The sequence below is a fragment of the Cebidichthys violaceus genome, unplaced genomic scaffold, assembly GCF_023349555.1.
Source record: "Cebidichthys violaceus isolate CVI_PGR_0920_01 unplaced genomic scaffold, fCebVio1.0.p SCAF_47, whole genome shotgun sequence".
NCBI classification, from domain to species: domain Eukaryota; kingdom Metazoa; phylum Chordata; class Actinopteri; order Perciformes; family Stichaeidae; genus Cebidichthys; species Cebidichthys violaceus.
In genome coordinates, this window is record NW_027176672.1 from 1,971,939 (window position 1) to 1,991,353 (window position 19,415).

The window sequence follows — 19,415 nt, forward strand, 5'->3', positions numbered from 1 at the left end:
CAGAGACATGGAAGACCACAATAACACGTCTCGCTGAACGTCCGACAGGCCATTCATTCATTTATTACCATGAAGTCTTAACTCCATAAAACACAAAAGCAATTCAAGTTAATTCAAGACATCCACAAAGAATACAAACTGAAAAACGGAACAGTAGTAAAACACGTTTGACGTCCGTCTTTCCAACTCTTGTGAACGTCTGGAGGGAATCCACAAACGGATAAGATGATGAAGTGATGAAATTTTTGGGGGGTAAACTTGACTGTTTGCGGGACTCGTAGTTATTCCTGTCATCTAAGACCAGAGTGAACTGAGGCTCTCTCACACGTCTCAGCGGTGTCTGTCCGCCTCATAAGTATTTTAACGTTCGTCTCTTGAAAGTTACGGCCTTTAATCCCTTCAAACCTCTCAAAACGCTCGCGGTCCATCTGCTTGTTTCCTGCGCTGTATTGCTCTTGGCGTAAGTTTGTCAAGTTTTGTGTTTTTACAGCTGCATACGGAAGAGAACCGAGTGTCTGTTCTTAGCTTCAGTCTGAGCGCCTTTTTATTGTTCACCGCTCACACCATAGACTACAGTATATGAGAGAGTTTAAACCACCTTGCTTTACGCAGGACTGATTTCAAAACAAACGCCACTCTTATCGGAGCTGTAAACCTGTAACCTGTAACCTGTAACATGTAACATGTAACATGGAAGTGTCACTCTGCTGTTACTCCATGTTTTCTTATTTGTCTGTGATCCTCAGACCCCTCAGCTGAAATATATTAGCCCTAGCAGTACATGTGCATGTGCATCAACACACACACACACACACACACACACACACACACACACACACACACACACACACACAACACACACACACACAACATCCCCTCCTTTTGTAATGGTTGTCACCTTCCCCTCACGTCTCTATTGATGCTTGTCAGAATTGCAGCAGTTTGTTATTCTTTGAGTAGTAGCATCACAAAGCTATTGTCCTGCCGGAGTGTGTGGGTGTCTGTCTGAACATGTGCGGTCGGTACAGTGGGGCGCTTGTGTCCGGGATTAGAGACGTTTTAACACACGCCGCTCTGCTGCTGCTTTTTCTTTCTTTGTTTTTCTTCACGCGCACCGATCACTGCCGATAATGTCCGTCAATGAAACTCCTCCTGATTTGCACATTCTTCGCCCCGGCGTTATTTGCCTCTATTGCCCCTGACGACGAGCATTGTTGTGCGGATGCTGTTGACATACGTGCTGTGGTGAGGTCAAATACTGGTTCCTAAAAATACCCAGCCCTTGGCGATTCTGCTAACCGTTGCGTCACACGGGACATGTCTTATCAGAGCCTGCGTCAGAGCAACAGGCAAGTCACTCTCACCCCCTTTCCTCTGCACACACACACACTGGGTCTGCGGCTTTCACATACCCTGAAGGCTAACGCTGTTATATTCACAGATACGACAATGATTTATTTATCTTTTTTTTTTCTGCTGCGCGCTAATGAAGCGTAAGCTAATGCATTTTTTGGGATCTTTTTTTGATCTTTAACCACAGCGGAGATGGTGGGTAAAAAGCCCCCTAAAAACCCCTCGTAAGAGAGCACAGAGGGCGAGTCAGGCCCTGCGTGAACTGTGGCTCAGGGGGCGGTCGACGTGTTTCACAAGTGTCCCGCTAAGTGTTTAAAGTTTGTTTGTTTTTCATTCAGTAGATAAGATAAGGGAATGGCGTTTAAAATAACAATGTGCCGCTCATATGCAGTAATGCGCTCAGTCCGCTACGGTCCCACGTCAAAACTTTCCAAATGGCTTGTTTACTCAATTCTAAAAATGTCCAGGATGTTACAAAGAGAAAGAGCAACTCTCGCATCGATGGAAACTGTTTTATCAGCAGTTTGGCAGCAGCTCGCGGTGCTGGAACAACCTCGTGTGCATCAAGATGGTTGCATACATGGATCCCAGAGGAAGAAGTGTCGGCGTGCGGTGATCGTCTGTGCGAAGCTGCAGCTATAGAATAAGACAGACGCCCAGTGAAAAGTGAAGGAGGAGGAGGAGGAGGAGGCAGCGAGGCGGCGTGATCGGAGGAGAATCCGATATTCTCCCCACGCAGTCCTCCTCCTCGGCCTCCTTGATAAATAATTTGTGTTTTAACGCGGGCGGCAGCATTTTAACGAGGATACCTGTCACATGTGCGCTCTGCTCACGACCGGGATGGGTGCTGACTGATGGGATCTCTCTCACACCACACACACACACACACACACACACACACACACACACACACACACACACACACACACGCACACCACAGCGTTATTCAAAGACTCCAGAGAGGTTTTAGTGCATCGAAATGTAAACATCGATGCACCTGAACGTGACGTGATCCCTCATTGTGTAATTGTTTCTCCATATAAATGCATTTCACTTGTTTGTAACCGCCCATATTCACTTACAGTGATACAGAATCACACACACACACACACACACACACACACACACGCACACACACACACACACTCTCAAGACACCCATACCAGCACCACCACCACCAATCTGTGGACCAATAAGATCGCTGGAAATGAATTATCAGTTTAGCATCACTTCTGAGAATGATGGGGAATAAACAGCATCGCTAAGTGTCTCCCTCAGTGCTCGTGTTCAGTTGGTCCAACGGTTGCCACGGAAACAACTACGACCTCGAGCAGCCAGTTCGGCCGGGCTGGTGTACAGTGTGGTAACCGGCGCTTCAAGTGAAAGAAATCAGGTCAACATTGATTGCTGCTGTTCACTTATTCCTTGCGGTAATCCGGCAGCTGGAGGACCCGGGATGTTGGAGGGGTCTGAGCTTTCTAGACACAAGATAGTTCCGGGCTTAGTCCCCCCCCCCCCCCCCCCGCTGTCGAAATGAGACGGTCCGTGATTAAAACACGGCGATGCCAGAGAAGAGGTCATATGAGTGTAGAGGGAGGGATGTGCAGGATGTTGTTTGCCCGTTGTGTGTGTGTGTGTGGTTCAGGGAAGCTTATCTCCGGTCAGCTCGCTGTGACTCTCCACGTCTGTCGCCCCCGGTGCAGGACGAGTGTTTAGGCCTCGGAGACTATAAAGAAAAGCTCTGTGGCTTGAGCGGTTGACCGTGTACGGCTCTGTTACTTATACGAGTTTCTTTTTCTGGCACAGATAATTGATTTTATTGCCGATTACAACTCTTTTGCATTCCTCTAATGTTGACATTGCTCCTCTAAGAGGCTTTTTGTTTAATCGCAGCAGTCGACCGTGAACCTGTCGTCTGTCTGTAGAGGAGGCCCAGTGTGCTTCAAGGGGTCCCACTTGTTGATATCGTGAAGAAAGGAAAAAAGCTTTTCCTTTTTCCCTTTTTTCCTTTTTTTTATGCAGATTTTATGGCACTTTTGCAACTACAATGCCAAAATAGTTTTAATAGTCACACTCTCTCCACAGAAGTCACACCCGTCTGGTTGCCAGCAGAAATGTTTCTGGTGTGTAGTTTTCAGTGTTAGGACCCCCAGCATGTTTACAGACACATGACAGAGGGAGAAGGAGTTTGAAACTGGCTTTACTGACAAGTAATTGTTTATTTAAGGTTTATGGTTTCAGTGCACAGCCTCTAGAAGACTCAAATGTGTCTGAAACCGGAAATGCAGAAAAGACAACAAATAGAACTATTTATGGAAATCTGTTTGGCATCCATCATACTTTCATGTTTATAGACAAGAGGAAAACATGTTCACAAATACAAGTGGCGACAGGGGAACGGAGTTACAGTGGCTTAAAAAAAACAAACACGTTTGCTATAATAAAGTACATTATGACTGGCTTACTGAATTTATTGTTCTTACGGGAGCAGAAACAATTGCCAAACATTCGCACCATTTCCTGTTTAACAGAACCAATATAATATCAGCTCTCCACTTCCTGCTCTTTTGTGATTTATCTTCTGCATCACGCATTTGTTTGGACTCATATTTTGTAGTTAAATGCACAGCAGATACACGCCGTCCTCCACGGATTGAAAGGGTTAATCTGCTGACGTAGTCCACGGTGAACTGCATCTATTCAAATAACATATAGTGCCTTATTTTAAAATGATTGTTGAATTCATACAATTCAAACAATTATTTCTGCTACACAATGCAACATCTTAATTAACTGCTCGTTATGGAGTAAACTTATCATATATAATACTAATGAATGATGGGGTGTTCTGGGATCCAAGCAGCGTAATGAGAAGTTTCCATGTTAACCTTTGTTTGTTTCATAGAAAGAAACAAGGTGTGTGTGGACTGGACTTTGTCCCAATCATTCCATGTGAAAGAGGATCTTTTTCTGATGCACATATCTGTCATATTTACACACGCGGTGTATAAACATGTAAGGATCTATGATGGGGATCCACACACATGCCTTCATTTACATTTTAAGAGTAAATGAGATGTGAATAAAAACTGTTCACTGTGAAATATATATATATATGTGTGCAACCGTCGAATCACAGCTGCTGCAGTTCCGTCAGTCACAACGCTGACAGATGTTAGAAGCCAAGAATACATTTAAACTGTTTGATATTGTCCTGGAAAATGATTTCCACACTCCTCCCCTGAACTGACAAGACTGTACAGGTGATTGTGCTCCAAAATAGCTTTTCATCTGAAGCGTAAAAAAAAAATACTTTTTTTTTTTTAAAGACACAAGTGTTTGATTGCAGCGCGTCTCGGTGAGCTGCAGCCGGTCGACGCTCCCCTCCGGACGGAGTGAGGACCACCCGGCAGAGCGAGCGGGTGGGCGGGGCTCCACTCTTTATCTGTTGATGTGGTTCTGGTCATTTCAGATAAGGGCAGTGCGGAGCTGTGTGTAGACATGAGGCTCAGGCTGAGTACACAAACCCAGCAGCTGCCTGGCACCGCACACACACACACACACACACACACACACACACACACACACACCACACACACACACAGAGAGAGAGTCTTTCACAAAGGCTAAAAGTGACAGTGAGTGCGAGTCAAAATAAATGAAAGGAAAGAATATGGAAATAAATAACCAACGCTCTCAAGGAAAGATAAGGGCCGACCTACGGGGGAGGCTCTTGTGTTTTTTGTCACGAGTAAAGCGCCGTCGGTGTGTTTCGGGGTGCTGGAGTGTGTTTTACAGAGCCTTGATATAACACAGATGTTCTAAGGAGTTCCAGATGCTCCTCAAAGGCCAATGCGCTCTGACTTGCACTCTCGTTGGCCTCGCTTCAACAACAATATCCCATCAGTCACTGCTCCCTCTGGGAAAAGGTCTTATGAATTCAGCATCTCGTTCTTCACAGTCTTTCTGGACAATGATTATTATTTTTTTTTCTTCCATGTGAGCATGAAAGTGTATTTAAGTGACTCCAGTAGTCGAAGACGGCTCCAAACGATTCTGAAGCAAGCGGTGCTCGAAAAGGATTCGTTGACCCTTTCGCTAAGCCCCGCCCAACTAATGCAGACTGCTCCAATCGTAGCGTAGCATAGGCCAGCGCTGACCAGGGCCCAACAACTATTGCTCTGTGCCGTGTAGACTCTCTGTTTTTTTGTGGATTTCGAGCTCGTCGTCGTTGAATGCTGTGCCTGAGGCACGTGTAACACCTACCACTACCAGACGGGGACAGAGCGAACGCTAGCAAAGAAGACATTAAAGATGCTCCCGATCTACAAAGTCGCTAAGCATGTCTGACTACCTACAGTAGTAATCGAGTGCTGTTTTCAAGAGTTTAGCATGTCATTAAAGAACTATGTTGGTTTGTTACGTCCCTGTTTACAGATAGCACGTCCCCTGTGTGCACGCCGGGCCTGGACGATAACAAAGCTTTGTTTGAAGTCAGCGACTCGGTTCCTCTCCTTGTTGGATTTGAGGAAGTTTAGACTCCCTCAACCCCCAGTGTCACCCGAGACTGTATTACATTTGATTTGACACATTGGTTAGTTATCTTACATTTTCCTCTTCATACTTAAAGCTCAATACAAAAACATTGTCTCTTAATTTCCATTTCTTCTACATGGATCATCGACTGGTGAGCATTATGACTTAAAGCCTGAGGCGCGCAGCAAGCCTCAGTTTTTGACCATCAGCCATCAAGTACATATTTAAGAGCCCTTTGTCAGGGTTATTGTTTTAGCTCCCACTCTTGGAGCTAGCTATAGCGGTAGCTGATCAAATCTAGCAGGAGGCTAGATTATTAGAAATGGGCAGCCTGCTTCTGTCTACCTCTGAGTGAAACACGGATCCTCAAGTGGGCTGCTTATTGGCGGAAGAACCCCGGTACCTTTCATACAGAACAACCATGCAGAATAACGGCGCTACGGCCCCCCCCCCCTCCCCCACCTTGAACAGGCTGTGTAAAAGGGCCTAAAGTCATCCACTCACCCCCCCCTTACCTCCTCAGCTGGTCCCCAAGCTGCACCCTCCCTGGACCTGGGTCGAGGACTGCAGGTCTTTGGAGGGAGGCTGTTGAATGTGGGTGATAGTTGCTAAGTGAAAGCAGCGCCGCCGTCTCCGATAATTCACAGCCTCCGTGGGTGTGAGTCTCGGTCCAACACTAAGCAGAACCTTTTCACAAGACTGAGAAAGAAGCGCCGAGAGAGACTCTTCAACGACGTTGAGTTTTATATAAAATCATCGTCACATCTCCGTCTACCGTGAATAAGAGGTCTGTAATGACGGGCTCTTTAACAGGAATATTGAGTCAGGAGGTGAACATTATACCTGCATGCAAATCATAGCAAAGCTTCTTTTTTTTGCATATCAACAACTTCTAAACTGACTGAATGATTGAAGAGACAAAGCATGTGTCTGGGTAAAATGTATCTGATTAAAGGGATTTAAAGTGTCCATTGCAGAGCTTTCTGTCTGCAGATTCATTTCAAATGTAAGCTTCTGAACTTTTCATTCTGTCAACTGACTTTCTAAAGGGTCTGAGTACATGAAGGGGTACAGTAGGGGGACCAGGTGTCAGGGGAAAGATCTTCCTTGACCTGCTAATCACGTGCATTTACATGCATATTTATATGTACGCACACACACACACACACACACACACACACACACACGAGCACACCCTCCTGTGATCGGTGCTGGGTGTTGGCTGAGTATCGTCAAATGGGATGGAGAGCAGGATGAGGGGATTAACGAAGAGGTCGGGTCACCTTACTGCTGTGTGAACATGCTGGGGGGGGGAAAAAAGAAGAGAGATACTCGGCTGACATTCTGCGAGGACCGTGTACAGTTTGATTAAGAGTGTTTGGTTTCTATTGGAATTGGCTTGTGAGTGCAGACTATTAGTCACATCCTACTGTCTGTTTTGGAGAGGTTTGTTTAATTAATTCATTGCAAAGACGGACTATATTTGTTTTTCCTGTTGATCCTGTTTTTCTTAATGTTGGCTCTTTAACTTGCAATAACAACATTTTTTTTCCAATTTTGTGGCCATTTGGTGAATGTAAGTCTAATATTCGCTCTCAAAACAGCTGCCTGCCGCGGCTAAAAGAACAATGACAGTGAACTACAACAAAACAATGAGCTAAAAGATGCATAAACTTTTTCTCGAGCTGAGGGAAGCTGCAGAGCTTTGCGATAATTATCTGTCGTTCATCGCTACAGGTAGCCATGTGATCCGTTGATGATATAAAACTATTGATCATAGCGGCTTTAAATATTCTTATTCGGATGCATTCGGATGCTGTTAAATGTCCCATTTGTCTGCAGTCTCTCACGTCGCTCCCTCCTCCTTAGAGAACACTCTTTCCCAGCCTTAAAAGTCAATGTTTATAGCCTCACTGTCAGGACCAGAGACTTCCTGCTAAAGTAAATGGCCGCTGCACTAAATCCATCATAAAGGAGGAGAAAAATTATAAATAAGGTTTCTGCATGTTCCATTAGCGCACCTCTCGCTCGTACAACTCTTGAGACGGGATCTTTAGAGGGGTGTCTCTAGGTGAAGGGTGGTGCTGCGTTTGGATGTGGAGGGAAGGTGTAGCGTTGCTGCAGAGGCATCACCAGCGATGGACAGGTGGATATCACTGTTGCGTTCTTTGTTCAGACATCTGTATTTCCTTCTCACACCACCAGCACCAGGATGTTTTTGGAATTGTTAATCGGTCGGTCGGTCCACCACTTTACTTCAGACTGAAATATCTCGACTGTTGGGCGGATTGCCCTGAAATATCTGTACATACATGCATGGTCCCCAGAGGATGAATCTGACTGGACATCCTCTTATTTCACACTGTCTGACAGTATTGCATGTAGTTCTGTCTCGGTTTGTCCCAGCTCTTGAATGCATGATTTTTACAGTTTACCAAAAAAATTATTTTCATGTCTTTTGTATCTTTTGTAAACTTTGGGAATTTAGTTTCAGTAATATGTACTTAGTTACTTCACTGCGGAGGTATTTCAGATGTGCAGCAGACATTCTCGTGATGCACAGAGGTGGTCGTTTATTCAGCAATGCATCCATGGAACCATGTTGATCATGTATTGATTCATTCTGCACATCCTCCCTAAGCTGTTGGGGGCTTTGTATTTTTTGTGTGTGTGTGGAGAAAATACATTTTAATCTATGTTGTGTGTACTGCCGTTTTACCCGTCCTGTCTCGATCAGAGCAGCTCTTACATAAAGCCATTTTGATATCCCGGGATTAGGCTGAGGTCCTCTCCGCACAGACTGGCTGGTCACTTCCACCATGTCACCCAGAGGGGAAATGACGACTGCTTATACGACAAAAAAAAAAAACTATGCGATTTTCCAGTGACGTGACGTTCAATTCCTGGTTTATTTCTGTCTCCATAAACCGAACGTAAACCTTTTTAGTAGGCCATCATCATATTGGTAACTCAGTCATGAACTCCACCTGACGGGCAGTGAGCAATGCACACCTCAACGCATAGTGCTGGACCGAACCAGCGGAGAAAAGGCCGTGTGGGATGAGGCGATAAGTCGTGAGTTTAGATAAATGAGTGTGTTGTTGAGGAGCAGGTGCGGCGGCGTGCACAGGTAGCAGGTAAACGGTGCTACAGCAGAGCTCCTGAAGAGGCGGAGTGCCGTTGCGTAAACAACAGGACCTTACTGTGTACTCTGCACACCCACTAGCCATTGCCCTCTTGAGAAAAGCAAGCAATTAGTTTGCGCCCGTGAGCTCTCAGACACGCGGCGTGTGACACTGCACCCGCGTTAAGTGAGCCTCTCCGCTGATAAATGCTTACAGTAGCTGCGGCGATAACGCGCGGTAGAGTCTTTGAGCGCACACGCACGTAGACTGACGGGAGGCATTCACCTGCGAACACACATCCTGCTGCAGGTTTCACTTTTGTCTCACGGCTGTTTTTTTGCTTTATCAGTGAGAGCAATGTAAACAGAGCTGAGCGCTTTGAGCCATCTGCCTAATGTCACTGTGGCCCATATCTGTCCTCTCTCTCTCTCTCTCTCTCTCTCTCTCTCTCTCTCTCTCTCTCTCTCTCTCTCTCTCTCTCAAATTTCAATAGCTTTATTTGCATGAAAGTTTAGAAACAGTATTGCCAAAGCATCAACAAAATTAAGCATACAATAATATTAATACACAATAACATTAATATACAATATCATTAATATAACATCTAGATTGATTATTAATTGCATACATACAGTGTGTGTGTGTGTGTGTGTGTGTGTGTGTGTGTGTGTGTGTGTCACTCACTGTCCCTTAGGTTGTGGCATGTTAAGACATATTGGGCAGCTAGATATTTCCTATCTCCTTCTCTTTCCTATCTCTCTCTGTCTCTCTGTGTCTCTCTCTGTCTCTCTTTGTGTGTCTCTCTCTCTCTCTCTCTCTCTCTCTGTGTCTCTCTGTGTCTCTCTTTCTCTGTCTCTCTCTCTCTCTCTCTCTCTCTCTGTGTCTCTGCCTCTCTCTGTCTCTCTCTCTCTCTCTCTCTCTCTCTCTCTCTCTTTCTGTGTCTTTCTCTCTCTCTTTCTGTGTGTGTGTGTGTGTCTCTCTCTCTCTCTCTCGCTCTCTTTCTGTGTGTGTGTGTGTGTGTGTGTGTGTGTGTGTGTCTCTCTCTCTCTCTCTCTCTCTTTCTGTGTGTCTCTCTCTCTCTCTGTCTCTGTCTCTCTCTCTCTCTCTTTCTGTGTGTCTCTCTCTCTCTCTCTCTCTCTTTGTGTCTCTCTCTCTCTTTCTGTGTGTGTCTCTCTCTCTCTCTCTCTCTCTCTGTGTCTCTCGCTCTCTTTCTGTGTGTGTCTCTCTCTCTCGCTCTCTCTCTCTCTTTCTGTGTGTGTCTCTCTCTCTCTCTCTCTCTGTGTCTCTCTCTCTCTCTTTCTGTGTCTCTCTCTCTGTCTCTCTCTCTTGTCATGCTCACATTGTCTTCTTTCTTCCTCATCCTGCTCCTTTCCTTGTCTCATTTCCTTCCTCAACATCTCTCACTCTTTCGTTTTATCTGTGTCGTCCATTATGCTGTTTGTCTATGTTTTACCCCCACGCCTTGTTGGCTTTCTTTTTGAACTCATCTTTCCATCACCCATCTCTTTATATTCTTGATGCACCTTTATCATCTTTTGCTATTGTCATTATTAATTTTGTATATTTCCATCATACCATTGTCTGGGTGAGTACTTGATCCTGATTGGCTGCAGGGTTCTGTGCAATGTTCTAAAATACATTAAAAGAAGAACATGGATACATTTGAATATCTTATTGACAGCAGTGGGTGTAGTCCTTCAGTCCTTCAGTCCTTCAGTCCTTCAGTCCTTCAGTCCTTCAGGCCTCATCCTCTGAACAGGGTAGCGACTGAAACACACAAGCTGCAAGAAGTAAATTACACCACCCAGAAGCAATCGTCTATCACATCCCATCTGTTTGTCAACTCCCTTCTTCAGGCTGCGGCCGACGGCACACATGGCCTCTCGTTAGTTTGTGACAATATTAATATTGAATTGGGGGCGGTGACGTGGCCGGATAGCGAGGATTCAAGATTCAAGACTTGTTCCGATACTTTTCTTTATTTCAGAGGTTTTCTTTATTATTTGCATTCATGATAAATGCAGCAACAGTTCTCTCCATATACACCTTTATGATTCACTGTATAGATTGATATTTCTGCGTTATGAAACATTTTCATTAATTCATGAATTGGGGAGTATTACTGTTGGCTTTTATTGGCTCTTGTATTAAGATAAAGAGTCAACACTAGGAGCTTGAATCATAAATTACACGTGAGAGAGAGAGATTGATGATCTGAACATGATTGGAGAACTTCTACAGGTACTTGAAGGACAAGTAATATTAATGTATAACTTAAACATGATATACGGTATCGCCATCGGCAGCTATAGAACCTCATGTGAATAAAGGTAAATATTGTAAATCACAATCATTATCTATTATTTGGCAATGCGCTACATTAACAAGGAATATGTTCTTATGACACCGTTGACCCAAACAAGTGAGCTAACGCATGAAGTGTGTTTATTTACTTTCTTTGGACAACGAAATAAAGGAATGAACCTGTACTTCCTCCATTAAAGTAATATTGTCATTCTGATTGTGAGAGCAGCTTTAACAGAACCTCTTGGCCTTCAGTGTGTTTCCATTTCTACCCAGAAGATGTCAGTGTGTCAAAGGTTCTGTGTTAGTATTGATCATGAATATTAAAGAAAGAAACGACATGGAAAGATTCAAAAGGAGATTTTCTTTGTATTCTAACCTCACTGAGTAACTGTTTAAACAGTAAACCTGATTTCAATTAAGGCTTCGAACCGATTCTTTGTTTCTAATTGGTGTTTGATAATTACAAAGATTTGTGTACGGCAAAGAAAAAATAAACTGGTTTGTTTAAAAGAAAGTGAATATTATTTCATATTTACAGAGTGTTATGATGCAAATATTATAATAAACATGTTTGTTTTTCACTTCAATTACTGATTCACAGCCGAAAACATCTCTTGAATACATTGTCGTCTAATCTTGTTGACGCGGTTTAACAACAACGATATTGTGTGTTTATTACGTGTCACATTGTGCGCGAGGGTCAAACACAGTCTGTGTCAGACCGATTGATCGGTGACTGTGTGGTGAATTGAAGCGCTACCGTGTGAATATGAAAACATGCAGGACAATGGTTTTTTTCCCCTCTGAAACTTTATTCAAAATGTCCTTTATGAAATCCTTTCCCGACCTGAGTATTCTCCGCCCTTGTGTGTTGTGTTCTGATTGGTCAATTTGAACGCCTGGGTCGGAGCTTCAGTCACATGTTTGAGAACAGATCATCAATAATGTAACACTCAGAGTGCAATACAAGTCGTTTATGTCTTTTTATGTAAAGACGAGCGCTTGAGATGAACTGTGTATCTATCGTTCTCTCTTGATTCATGAAACCATGTTGTCCCGAATGACGACATCACGGGTGCATCTAGTTCGATGAGAAAGTACCGACACTCTATTTCACGTTACGCCTGCTTACTTTGAGCTCCTCCGATCCTCCAATGCCTCACAGGATTATCTGTATCCTCCTGTCTTAAGCTTGACCACTTCTTCCCTCCCTCCCTCCTCTCTCGTCTCTCCAGGTGAGCGCTAATGTCCTGATCTTCCTGTGCACTAACATCATTGGTATCTGTACCCACTACCCCGCTGAGGTTTCCCAGAGACAGGCCTTCCAGGAGACCAGAGGATACATCCAGGCCCGGCTACACCTGCAGAGGGAGAACCAACAACAGGTCGGTCTGCACACAGATGCATGAAACACATTTGTCGATATATGTATTTATGACCAAATTGGCCAGAATATTAGACTTTTTGCCAACACTTTGGAATAAGTGTCCTCATCCTTGAAGCCTTTTGTCTTGTAAAAATGAAACTAAAATCTAGCAGCATTAAGGCTACAAACGACCCACAATGCAACACACTCTGCAGGAGCCTCGGTTACACCAGAACTATCTTCAATCATAAAGAATATCTTAGGTTGTGAATAAATACATTCTTATATATATATAAGTCTAAATAAAGTGTTATCACCCTCACTTCTTCAGAATAACAAATTAACGCTACGTCAGTTTACGGTAGCTGTTATGTTATTAGAATTAAATAAATGTAACAATAATAAAACATTAAAACATCACCACGTCTATCACCATGATTTCTGCTTCGAGTCACGACAGAAAGAAACAACTCCCATGATCCCACGCTGCATCACCAAGTCATCAAATTCAGTATTTGTTGTTGTTTTGATTGAGGAGGGGGGGGGGGATGGGGGGGGGGTAAGACGAACATGTTGCCTTGTGATTAAACACACACACCCTTGACACATTGCACATAGACAATAATATTGTGAATGACACAATCTGCATTTTGTTTCTTTCTGTGTGTGTGTGTGTGTGTGTGTGTGTGTTTTTCCAGGAACGTCTGTTGCTTTCAGTGTTGCCAAGGCACGTTGCCATGGAGATGAAGGCTGACATCAATGCCAAGAAGGAAGACATGATGTTCCATAAAATCTATATCCAGAAACACGACAATGTCAGGTCAGCCGGGACGCTCGGCCTCAGCGCTGCATTTCATGTTTTACCCATGAATTCAAATGTTGACTTAATCAACCTAGTTTTCCATATTTGCGTTTTTTCCAGGAAATGAAACACAACATGCACCTTTTTTTTTTTCCCCGAATTCTTCCTGAAAATGATTCACAACACATTTGCACACACACACACACACACACACACACACACACACACACACACACACACACAGACACAGAGTCATAGGAGGGTAGAGTGGCTTGGCAGAGTGGAGGCTCATTAACACTAGTGAGGGAATACTTAATCACCAGCAGCCAAGATAAGATAATCCCCAAAGATGGAGAGCTTCGGCACACATTCAATTACAGCACTGAGCAAACACACGGCACCCCTCTGTCCCTCACACACACACACACACACACACACACACACACACACACACACGGATCTCCTTCAGAAGAGTTGACGGTCAAACTTCCTGCCTCAGCCCTGATAATAACATACCGCAATATCGTTCTGCTGCTGCTGCTGTGTAGGGCCGGAAATATAATCAAGTGTTCCTTAGAAATGCTAACGTTGCTAATGCTGAAGCTTCCACACTATGTTTGTCCCTGATGTTTGTCTGTTTATCTCGTCCTCAGTATTCTGTTTGCAGACATCGAGGGTTTCACCAGCCTGGCCTCTCAGTGCACGGCTCAGGAGCTGGTCATGACCCTCAATGAACTCTTCGCCCGCTTCGACAAGCTGGCATCGGTGAGGATCCACAGCGTCCGTCTGTCCGTTGTGTTTAACTAAAGGACCGGTTTGACATTCCGGGACGTAGCTTGAGAGGTCCTGATAGTCTGATTGTGTTTCCAGATCCAGGATAACTGATTCCAGTCTCCACGGTTAAATAACATGAAGCTAATCGTGGCTGTCGCATCATTCTCACCTGAGAGATACGACGTTCTGATCTTCTATCCTTCCCTTTTTCTCTCCCTTTCTCAGGAGAATCACTGTCTACGTATTAAAATTTTGGGTGATTGTTACTATTGTGTGTCCGGGCTGCCTGAACCCCGGGCTGACCACGCCCACTGCTGTGTGGAGATGGGCGTCGACATGATAGAGGCGATCTCGTGAGTGGAAACGGGTTTGGTTTTTTTGTGTGTTTTTCTTTTGCAGGTTGTTGTTGGTCTTTTTTTGACACTTGTCTCTCTGGACCGTGTGTCCACAGGCTGGTGCGCGAGGTGACGGGGGTCAACGTTAACATGCGCGTGGGGATTCACAGCGGGCGAGTGCACTGCGGCGTGCTGGGACTCAGGAAGTGGCAGTTTGACGTGTGGTCAAACGATGTCACGCTGGCCAATCACATGGAGGCGGGAGGCAAAGCGGGGTGAGGGAAATAAACGCAGGTTCACAATCACATGCGCACTTTTGCAAAGAACAGACCTATGTTGTACGGGTAACTGTGGAGCTGCTAGGTCTGTTCAGAAGAATGTCTGCCGTCCCACCAGTGAATGTAGACCCCATGTCCCACTTTGTGTAGGCGGATCCACATCACTAAGGCCACCTTGCAGTATCTTAATGGAGACTATGAGGTGGAACCAGGCTTCGGAGGTGAGAGGAACGCGTACCTGAAGGACAACAGCATCGAGACCTTCTTGGTTCTCGGCTGCAGCCAGAAACGGGTCAGTGAACGACGACCGCTCAATAAATCTATATATATATATATATATAAATGTATGCATTTTAAAACTTACGTCGCATTCATTTACAATTGTTTGTTCTTCCCTCTGAGCAGAAGGACGAGAAGGCAGTGATGGCTAGGATGCAGCGGACGAGAGCCAACTCCAATGAGGGTCTGATGCCACGCTGGGTCCCCGACAGAACCTTCTCCAGGACCAAAGACTCCAAAGTCTTCAGGCAAATGGTGAGACTCGACGCCAACGCACTCCTTTCCTGTTGAATCGAGAAGCTGCAGCAGAGTCATATTTTGTGTCTCTTTCCTCCTCAGGGCATTGATGAGACCTCCAGTAAAGACAAGTGAGTGTTGTTGTTGTTTACACGTGTGAAAGGCTGCTGCACTGCTCCACTCGATTTCATTCACAACGTTTATCTGTTTGCAGCCGTGGTGTTCAGGAGACCATGAACCCGGAGGACGAGGTGGATGAGTTTCTGGGCAGAGCCATTGACGCTCGCAGCATTGACCAGCTAAGAAAAGACCACGTCAAGAAGTTCCTGCTCACCTTCCAGACGTCTAGCCTGGAGAAAAAGGTTTGAACTGAGACCCCCCGAGTATTTATAATTTAGACGACGTCACTGTATATCTCGATATATGATTCCCTCACGATAATGTTCCGTCAAATTGAATTATTGCCCAGCTGTAATTACCGTCTGCTCATGTCTGACTCTCTTCTTCTGCCGTTTCCTGTCTCAGTATTCCAAGAAGGTGGACGATCGTTTCGGAGGCTATGTTGCGTGTACTCTGCTAGTATTCTGCTTCATATCCTTCATACAGATCGTTATCTTTCCACAGTGAGTACTTCAAACATTCACGTACTGTAGATCCTCCAGGTTGCTTTCACACCTGTAGTTCAATACATTTGGTCTGGACTGAGTAAAACGAGTATAACTGTGTTCGTGTTTCCTCCCTTGCAGCACCCCGGTCATGCTGGGAATCTACATCAGTATCTTCGTCATTCTCGCCAACATCCTTTTTATTTGTGCCATATATTCTTGCATCAAGGTATCACACGTTTCCAAGTCACACTGACATATATTCTCTTTGCACGTCATTCGCTGTATTTTCTGTTTAATGTGTAAATCATTTGTTTTTTCCCTCCTGCAGCTCTTTCCAGCTGCGATGCAGACTGTTTCAAAGAAGATTGTCCAGTCTCGCACCAACAGCACCCTGGTTGGAGTATTTACCATCATCCTCGTTTTCATCTCTGCCTTTGTTAATATGGTAAGATTAAAGAGACAGGCAGACAGCATATCCGTATATGATGAAAACCATGCTGAATATGTGTGTGTGTGTGTGTGTGTGTTTGGCTTCCCTGCAGTTTGCCTGTGACACCGTGAGCTTGGCACAGTGTGTTGCCGAGAAGCTGAACACCTCCGCGGCGCTGGTGACGCCCTGTTTGATCCGCAGCTTGAATGTGTCCATTGAAGGGGGTCTAGAGATCTGTCCTAGCCACGGCCCCTCCTGCCCTTTTCCTGAGGTGAATTCATTGTGTCACCAACTTCACTGTTGGCCACTGGTCGAACCTTTTCAAAAATGAAAAATGTCACATTTGCATTTGTGTTTTTTCTGAGCCCTATTGTCGATTAAATGCCTCCTCTTTGTGACGCTGCTCTCCAGTACTTCAGCTACAGTGTGCTGCTGACGCTGCTGGCCTGCTCGGTGTTCCTGCAGATCAGCAGCATAGGGAAGCTGGCCCTCATGCTGCTCATCCAGCTCACCTTCCTGCTGCTGGTGGAGTGGCCACAAGTAGCACTGTTCGACAACGCAGACCTCTTTGTCACCGCCAATGCCATGTGAGTGCCACAGGCTGGAGAATATAATGCTAATGGGGGGGTGGGGGTGGGGGGGCACAGGATAATGTTGTATGAATTACAGCAGGCAGCTTCATGGGCTGAACCTCAATACTTATTGAAAACCTGACTATCGAAAGTTGGCATTGAATGCTTGTTCCGATTTCTTTTTTTTACTTTTTCAACTTCCTCAACTTTAGACTCTATTTATATGAAATATGGGTTTCTATTTCATCCGCCCTGTATTGAGCGGTTTGCCATATTTTGTTAAATGAAAAGTGTTTTATCGTTCTTATGTTCCCTAAACTAAGGTCTTAATAAAGTATTGTTTTGGTACCGGTATTGAAGCACGTATGACTTTTAATATAAAATTCAAGTTTAGTTAAATGTCAAGAGTTTTCATTATTTGTTCTGTTGTTTTTTTTTCCTCTTTAGTGATTTAAATGAAACTAGTGCTCAATGGTAAGAATTCAAATTTGACTTAAAAGAAACACTTTTATCTAATTCATATTATAATGATTATTTACTTAATTTCTATTGACCACAATGTTTTTACTTTTAGGTCCAGTTTCAATGAAACTACAAACCAGTGGTGAGATTACCTTCAGTGTTACTTTTGAAGGTTTTTGTGTCCTCTTCCATCATTTTAAAGCTCCATTCAATGTGACCATGTGTTCGTTCCTCTGCAGCCCATTTGTTGTGACCAAAGTGTCCCTGAGGGTCATGACTCCCGTGATCCTCACAGTATTTGTCCTGGCACTGTACCTGCACGCCCAGCAGGTTGAATCTACCGCACGCCTCGACTTCCTGTGGAAACTACAGGTACGTGTAGCGTCCACTGGAGGGCGCCATCTGACCACGTGAACACACAATTCTGCAAAAGCTGCAGAAGACGATCGAGCTGCCTCACAGTTTATTAATGTCTTCTAATAGAATATCTGCAATCTTTTCTACACCTCGACCCTGACGGACATTGTATCACTATATATATATATATATATATATATATATATATATATATATATATATATATATATATATATAATATATATCTAATAAAGATCCTTCACTCCCAGGCCACAGAGGAGAAGGAAGAGATGGAGGAACTGCAAGCCTACAATCGTCGCCTCCTCCATAATATCCTGCCTAAGGACGTCGCCGCTCATTTTTTGGCGCGCGAACGGCGCAACGACGAGCTGTACTACCAGTCCTGCGAGTGCGTGGCCGTCATGTTCGCCTCCATCAGCAATTTCTCCGAATTCTACGTGGAGCTGGAGGCCAACAACGAGGGGGTGGAGTGTCTCCGGCTGCTCAACGAGATCATTGCCGACTTTGACGAGGTACGGTTCGCTGAGGCGTGTTTGTAAAGCTCTTGCGCGTCGTCCCCCGAGACCTTTGCTTTGCAAGGTCCTTTAATTTGAAAAGGGAAGTTGTAAGTTGCACAAATGTGATCGCCATCTGTTCTCAGATCATCAGTGAAGACAAGTACAGGCAGCTAGAGAAGATCAAGACCATCGGCTCCACCTACATGGCTGCGTCCGGCCTCAATGACTCCACCTACGACAGAGAGGGCCGCTCGCACATCATCGCGCTGGCCGACTACGCCATGAGACTGAGGGAGCAGATGAAGTACATCAACGAGCATTCCTTCAACAACTTCCAGATGAAGATAGGTAAGCGAAGATTCAGATGTTTGGAGATCGCAATATGGCAAACGGGGGGAAAACGGGTAGCAGCTTCGCTGACGCAGTGAAACGTTCTTTTTGTCTTCTTCGATTACCAGGTCTGAACATTGGACCGGTGGTGGCCGGGGTCATCGGCGCACGGAAGCCTCAGTACGATATCTGGGGCAACACAGTCAATGTGGCCAGTCGTATGGACAGCACAGGTGTGCCTGACTGCATACAGGTAGGTGTCACGTAACAGCTATCACACGTCAGTGAAGGCCAAGCTGTCAGATTAAATGTTGATATTTAATATTAATACATTTCAAGTTTGAATAACGTTACATTCAGGTACACCTGTACTGTGTATTGCAATCAAATACGGCAGCCATCAATGCTGTCGTTCTGAAGTTTATAATGTTTTTACTGATTGTCGTAAATCTGTACGTTCAAGTATTTTCATTGCTGAGGTCGTAGTTAAAGGTGGTGTATATATTATATGCTCTCCAGTACAACACCACCACTAACTATGACCTCATTGCTGAAACATATCATTTAATAAGCGTCATTATTTTTGGAATGAAGCTTGTGTTTCTACCCCAACAAACGAGAGAAACCGTTGAGCTGACATACGTAACCTTCCACCGTCACATTCTAATTGAAGACGACGCCGCGAGAGAATAATAAATGATCCTAAAATTTGATCTGCTAAATATTTCTACAGCTTCATATTAATG

The 19,415-nt window shown here is 44.6% G+C and overlaps 1 protein-coding gene across 2 annotated transcripts in view; it reads left to right on the forward strand.

Annotated features, from left to right (window-relative positions):
- The window catches only part of LOC137886951 (adenylate cyclase type 6-like), a 28,766-nt gene that overhangs the window by 5,918 nt on the left and 3,433 nt on the right, over window positions 1–19,415 (forward strand). For both annotated transcript variants that reach the window (XM_068729679.1, XM_068729681.1), the window contains 20 exons: window positions 12,557–12,706; window positions 13,386–13,507; window positions 14,143–14,254; window positions 14,489–14,616; window positions 14,715–14,873; window positions 15,027–15,168; window positions 15,282–15,410; window positions 15,495–15,523; window positions 15,607–15,754; window positions 15,918–16,015; window positions 16,139–16,226; window positions 16,329–16,445; window positions 16,543–16,701; window positions 16,842–17,017; window positions 17,450–17,476; window positions 17,577–17,606; window positions 17,704–17,836; window positions 18,091–18,354; window positions 18,483–18,687; window positions 18,798–18,922. In XM_068729679.1, coding sequence (XP_068585780.1) covers window positions 12,557–12,706; window positions 13,386–13,507; window positions 14,143–14,254; window positions 14,489–14,616; window positions 14,715–14,873; window positions 15,027–15,168; window positions 15,282–15,410; window positions 15,495–15,523; window positions 15,607–15,754; window positions 15,918–16,015; window positions 16,139–16,226; window positions 16,329–16,445; window positions 16,543–16,701; window positions 16,842–17,017; window positions 17,450–17,476; window positions 17,577–17,606; window positions 17,704–17,836; window positions 18,091–18,354; window positions 18,483–18,687; window positions 18,798–18,922 — 2,541 coding nt within the window. The remainder of the gene's footprint in view (window positions 1–12,556; window positions 12,707–13,385; window positions 13,508–14,142; window positions 14,255–14,488; window positions 14,617–14,714; window positions 14,874–15,026; window positions 15,169–15,281; window positions 15,411–15,494; window positions 15,524–15,606; window positions 15,755–15,917; window positions 16,016–16,138; window positions 16,227–16,328; window positions 16,446–16,542; window positions 16,702–16,841; window positions 17,018–17,449; window positions 17,477–17,576; window positions 17,607–17,703; window positions 17,837–18,090; window positions 18,355–18,482; window positions 18,688–18,797; window positions 18,923–19,415) is intronic.